The sequence below is a fragment of the Grammomys surdaster genome, unplaced genomic scaffold (assembly GCF_004785775.1).
Source record: "Grammomys surdaster isolate TR1022 unplaced genomic scaffold, NIH_TR_1.0 114022, whole genome shotgun sequence".
Classification (NCBI taxonomy): domain Eukaryota; kingdom Metazoa; phylum Chordata; class Mammalia; order Rodentia; family Muridae; genus Grammomys; species Grammomys surdaster.
In genome coordinates, this window is record NW_021612403.1 from 1 (window position 1) to 6,334 (window position 6,334).

At 39.2% G+C, this 6,334-nt stretch overlaps 1 protein-coding gene across 1 annotated transcript; it reads left to right on the forward strand.

Moving 5' to 3' along the window:
- Positions 1-2,689: 2,689 nt before the first annotated feature.
- On the forward strand, positions 2,690-5,919 carry LOC114635610 (kinesin-like protein KIF23). Its single transcript, XM_028784116.1, has 4 exons — positions 2,690-2,707; positions 3,349-3,458; positions 5,589-5,668; positions 5,850-5,919. The coding sequence occupies exons 1-4, from the start codon at positions 2,696-2,698 to the stop codon at positions 5,876-5,878; spliced, it is 231 nt and encodes a 76-aa protein (XP_028639949.1). The 5' UTR covers positions 2,690-2,695; the 3' UTR covers positions 5,879-5,919.
- The last annotated feature ends 415 nt before the right edge of the window (positions 5,920-6,334 follow it).

Below are 6,334 nucleotides of genomic sequence, written 5' to 3' on the forward strand. Positions count from 1 at the left end.
TGCCAATCCATGAGCATGGGAGATCTTTCCATCTTCTGAGATCTTCTTCGATTTCTTTCTTCAGGGACTTGAAGTTCTTGTCGTACTGGTCTTTCACTTGCTTGGTTAGATTCACACCAAGGTATTTTATATTATTTGCAACTATTGTGAAGGGTGTCATTTCCCTAATTTCTTTTTCAGTCTGTTTATCTTTCATGTAGAGGAAGGCTACTGATTTGTTTGAGTTGATTTTATAACCAGCCACTTTGCTGAAGTTGTTTATCAGGTTTAGGAGTTCTCTGGTGGAAGCGTTGGGGTCACTTAAGTATACTATCATCTGCAAATAGTGATATTTTGACTTCTTCCTTTCCTATTTGTATCCCTTTGACTTCTTTTTGTTGTCTAATTGCTCTGGCTAGGACTTCCAGTACTCTATTGAATAGGTAGGGGGAGAGCGGACAGCCTTGTCTAGTCCCTGATCTTAGTGGGATTGCTTCAAGTTTCTCTCCATTTAGTTTGATGTTGGCTACTGGTTTGCTGTAAATTGCTTTTACTATGTTTAGGTAGGGGCCTTGAATTCCTGATCTTTCCAAGACTTTTATCATGAAGGGATGTTGAATTTTGTCAAATGCTTTCTCGGCATCTAGTGAGATGATCATGTGTTTTTTTTCTTTGAGTTTGTTTATATAGTGGATTACATTGATGGATTCCCGAATATTGAACCATCCCTGCATTCCTGGGATATAAAACCTACTTGATCATGATGGATGATTTTTTTGATGTGTTCTTGGATTCCGTTTGCTAGAATTTTATTGTCCTCTGTGCTGCTAACTTTGTCTCTTTATCTCAGCAGCCCACCCCTTCCTGAAGCTCACTAAACTTGCCCTATTTAGCTTTAGGCTGTTATGTCACTATCCCCTCTGCTGGCTTCTGTCTAGCCTCTGAATACTAAGGTGGGCTGTGTTCAGGGCTCTTCCCCTAACCCCCTCTTTCTCATCTTTCTGTTTTCTGTTTATTTGCTTTCTGGTTTGATTGGTTGGTTGTTTGTTTTTGAGACAGGGCCTCACATATTAACTTGACTGAACTAGAACTTGTCTTAGCCTCCTGAGTTAGTTTCTGTGGGAGATCTGAACCAATCTCCCACTGTCATGGTGGCATAAGTTTATAATTTCAGCACTCTGCAGGTAGAGGCAAGAGGATCAGAAATTCAAGTTCTTCCTTGGTTACATAGTAAGTTCAAGACTACCTTGGGTTACATAAGACTGTCTTAAATCATTTTACATGTATGTGTATACATACACATATATAAAAATACATTGCAAAAAGTAACATTTATTTTGTATAAGAACTCAGATAATGCTGGGTGGTACATGCCTTTAATCCCAGCACTTGGGAGGCAGAAGTGTGCGGATCTTTGAGTCCAAGGGTAGCCTGCTTTACAGAGTGAGCTCCAGGACTGCTGAACAGATAAGACAACACAATGAAACCCTGTCTTAACAAACAATAAATAAACACAAAAACTATTAAAAAAAACTTCATAAGATTATATTTATAACTCATTTCTAGATTTAAAATGTACACTTGTTATTTTGCCATCCTATTTACAATTTGTGTGCACATTGTGTACTTAGGAGGGCAGAGAATAACCTATAGACTGTTCTTTCCTTTCACCAGGTGGGTTCCAGAGATCAAGCCTAAGTTCTCAGGCTTGCTAGCAAGTGTCTTTACCTGTTGAGCCATCTTGTTGGTTCTTGCTGCTTTACATAGACCTTTGTAAAGAACAAATAGAGAGCTGTGGCCAATGGTGATGCATGCTTGTGATCCTAGCACTTGGAAGCAAGGGTAGGAGGATCACTTAAACTTGAAGGCCAGCCTGGTTTGTCTACACTGCAAGTTCTAGGCCAGCCATAACTACATACAGAATGTTTCATACAAACACACTCCAAAGAAGAAAAGAGAAAAGAAAGAACAACAAATAGAAGCTATAATGCTTGAAAATTTTAATACATTTATTTACATATTTTGATTTTTTTTGATAAGGGGTCTCTGTATAGACTAGGTTATCCTGGAACTCACTCTGTAGACCAGGCTGATTTCAAACTCAGATCAGCCGGTCTCTGCCTCCTCAGTACTGATATTAAATGTGTGTGCCTCCACTGCCTGGCATAAATTTAGGATTATAGGTCATTACCTTGTTTTGCTTTGTTTGTTAACAGGATCTTACACTATAGCCAAGTCTGGCCTATGACTCTGTGTAGCCCAGGCTGCCCTCAGACTCATGGCAGACTTCCTGTCTCAGCCTCTGTAGCACTGGCTATACAAGCTCACTTTTGTTCACTCTTAATCTGTGCAGCATTAGTGGACTCAATGACTTTTCTTCACTTTTCCTCAGTGGCTAGGACTGAAGGTAATTGTTAAGATAGCTGTGGTTTATGTACATTTTGACTACTGAAGGCTCCAAGCCTAAAGATCATTCTTGTTTTTGTTTGGTTTTTTGTTTTTTTGTGGTTTTTTTTTTTTAACGAGTCTGGATTTGATATATGTTCACAACAGAAACATTCCAAGTATAGAACAGATATAGCTCTAATGGAATTCTGTGTGGTGATGTCTTTCTTTTCTCCACAGATGAAATATAATTTCACCAACGTATTTGATATGCAGTCCACCCAGAAGGAAATCTATGTCATAGCCAATCCCTTAGTGGATAACCTCATTCATGGCAAAAATGGTATGATTCTTGGAGTTGTGCTGAACTCCCCGTTTCATCTTGTGATAAAACTTTGTGATATTTATATATTTGGCTTGACATTGAATTCATATTTAACTCATTAGAGTGATGCTCTTTTTTTGTGGTTTATTAATTTTAGTGTCTTAAATACAATGAGATGTTCTGTGGGACTTTAAGACTATAACTCATTGTTACTTGCTACACTGTAGGACTTCTGTTTACGTATGGCGTGACAGGAAGTGGAAAGACGTACACAATGAGGGGGTCTCTGGGGTCCGGAGGCCTGCTTCCTCATTGTTTGCAAATGATCTCTCAGAGCGTAGGGTCATTTCAAGGAAAACGTTACGTATGTACAATTTTGTTGGTTTGTGACTGTTACTATAGACACAGGACTGGGACATGGATGGATGCTGTACTGAGGAAGGACAAAGACAATGGGACTGCTTTGACTCTTACATGTGGTGGTGGGCACATTGGCTGCGGGCCTGTGGTTGGCAGCGCTTGGGTGGTATAAACCAGATGATCAAGCGCTGTCTCATGCCCTTTCCCCATGTTTAAGTGTTAACGTGCATCCTATTTTTAAGTCTTCCTATTCTTTAAGTAAAGTTCTTATTTTCAAGTCTTTCTTGCCTCTCTCTTAGACGTTTAAGTCTAATCATAGGAACAGCATGGAGATACAGCCTGAAGTTGATGCCTTGTTGGAACGGCAGAAAAGAGAAGCCATGCCCATTCCAGAGAGCAACTCTAGCAAGTGAGTAGGTGACTCAGGGCGGGTGGAATTCTGTCCTACAGTTTCTGTAGATCTGGAGAAGAAGGTAAATACTAATTAGAAAAGTTGGTCTTACAACTGACTTTTGTGAGGTCAGAATTGAGGCGGCACATTCTTGACTGCTCAGGTATTTTATCTAGTTTAAGGAGGATATGTCTGTGAATGGGAGGAAGGTGTATTCCTGTGTTGTGCATCTTGAGGACTTAGGGTGTCCTTGACCCACCTTGAATCTGAATAACATGGCTTTATGATTTCAACTTTATGTGACAGAACATTTGTCAGACTTTTCAGGTTTCACTCTGATATCGTCTCAATTAGGTTTCTATTGCTGTGATAAAATATATTATTGAACAGGGAAGCAGCTTGAGGAGGAAGGGATTTATTTTATCTTTCACTTCCAAGTAACAGTCCATCACTGAGAGAAGTCAGGGCAGGAACTCAAGGCAGGAGTTGATGCAGAAGCCATGGAGTCTGCTATTTTCTGGTTTGCTCCCATGGCTTGCTCAGCTTACTTTCTTATACAACCCAGGGCCACCTGCCCAGGGTTGGTACTACACACATCAATCATTAATGAAGAAAATGCTCGCTCTCTCTCTCTCTCTCTCTCTCTCTCTCTCTCTCTCTCTCTCTCTCTCTCTCTCTGTGTGTGTGTGTGTGTGTGTGTGTGTGTGTGTGTCAGTGTCAGTGTGTTTTAAAGATGATGAGTCTTCTACCTACACATTGTCACCAGATCTGACTAGGATTGTTTTTCCACTGCAGAGTACACCATGCAAGAATATTGTCCTCCCAAGAGAACTTGGCATCTCTGGTACTATTTCTCATTAGAACCCCACCCTAGGATTCTCATCACAGTCATCCTTTATTCTCCAGCCATTTAGAGTGATGACAGAAGAGCCTGTGGCCCAGATAGCACATTTGGTTTGGAAATAGTTATCATCTCCATGTCTATCTCTATAATCACCTGTCATGATCCAAACAGGGATCCTTAGACAAAATCAAGAAGTTCCTTTTTCTGTAAGCACACCATACAGTGTCTCTTTGCATCTCTCCTTTCCTTTCTTTAGATAGGCTCTCTAATTCACTATACTGTAGTTTATTTATTTTTCTTATTTAGTTTTAGGTAGGGTCTCCCTCTGTAGACTAGGCTGGAGTAGAACTCAGAGGGAGCTTCAGCTGCCTCCTGTGCTATAGTGGATACACCCATGTCCCACAGGTGAGAAAGACATTTTCATATGCTCTGTTAGCAGGTCTTGCATCCTCTTGCACAGGGAAGTGTTTCCTTTCTCTTCCCCCACAATGATTTCTACTTACCAAGTCCTGAGGGACCAGAGGGAACAGAATTCCCTAATTTTCAGTTAGTATCCTTGTAAGCCTGTAAAGACCTCAGTGTCATATCTCCCTTTTCCCTCTTTCTCTTTAGTCTTCTCTTTAGTATTTTCTAATCTCGGAGACAGAGACATGATGGAGAGATCCCCCCCTTTTCTCTCCTGGCCCTTATTGCCGGAGAAAATCTTGGGTGATTCTAGCTTTATAGTTCCATGAAGTAGGTTTATCACGTGAACATTTTCTGACTATAAATCATAAAGGAATTTATTTTAAAACAACTCTTTGGCAATTATGTATAGTTTTACTACTTATTACAGATGAAAGTAAATTTACATACTAGTAAGGTGGGCACACTTGTTTATTTTTTTCATAGAGAATTAAATCTTGGCTAAATATTTGATACTGTCAGACACAGAACATTTTCAGCATTTTTTTTCAGATTTTATGAGTATTTTCATTTTATTTTATTTTTTTATGTTTTGAATACATAAATTTATTGTACTCAGTTCTTAAATCCATGACAAATGTTTCACCTATATCCATGTTCTATCAGACCCCTTTTAAAACACAATATATACACCTATAGAAAAAGTAAGTAGGAAAATATTAATTAAAATGTAGTATATAGACGAAGGACTTCTGCATTCTAACATTGTTTGAGTGACATATAAGGGGACTTGTTACAAGTCATAATGCCACCACATTTGCCAAGAAAAGACCACAGAAACTTGATACACTATCATTTGGATGTATCAAGTGTAACTGACATTTTTCTCTTGGATTTAGGGTGATATATTTAAAACGAGATGTGGTGGACAATCGGTTACATTTACTACTATTGATACAAAACAAGAATCGCCAAATGGGTGAGTGTTGGTCACAAATACATCTGTAAAAAGCTGTTTCTTAGCCTCTTGTTCTTAGGAACTGAACATCCTGTGAGGTTTATCATTACTTTTCTGCAGGGGTGTAGGTGGTTCCCCCCTTCTAATGTTTTTCATTCCCAGATGCAAAAGTGATTGTTGCACCATGTTTCTCCTTTTTCAGCAGTCAGAAATGAAGATCGTCCACACTAGCCCCAGCCCAACCAGATGGTAAAGAGTCTGAATGTAGAAACAAGACATGCTGTAGCATACCCAGCTTCCCATGGGTTCTAGGGATCCAAGAACTGAACAGTCTCCCTAGGCCAGCATCTGTATTTTTTAAGTTGTTTTTTGTTGTTCATGTCTTTATCTGAATGAGTTAAAAGTCTCTACTGTTTTTACTCATTTAATCCATTTTACTCATTTTAATCCATTTTGCACTCTTGATCAAAAAACAATTATTGCTTGCTTTGTGAAGTAATATGTAGATTAGCAGGTCTGTTAAAGATATCAACAGGATCAATATAACACTTAAATATGTCTGAGGCATCGACATAGAAAACATTCCTCATGTACAGCCAGAAAAAAGAGTGCAAGCTGTTGAAGATCTGGTGTAGGAAACTCCTGAAGATGACAGGGGACAGGAACTTCACATGTGTCACGCTTCAA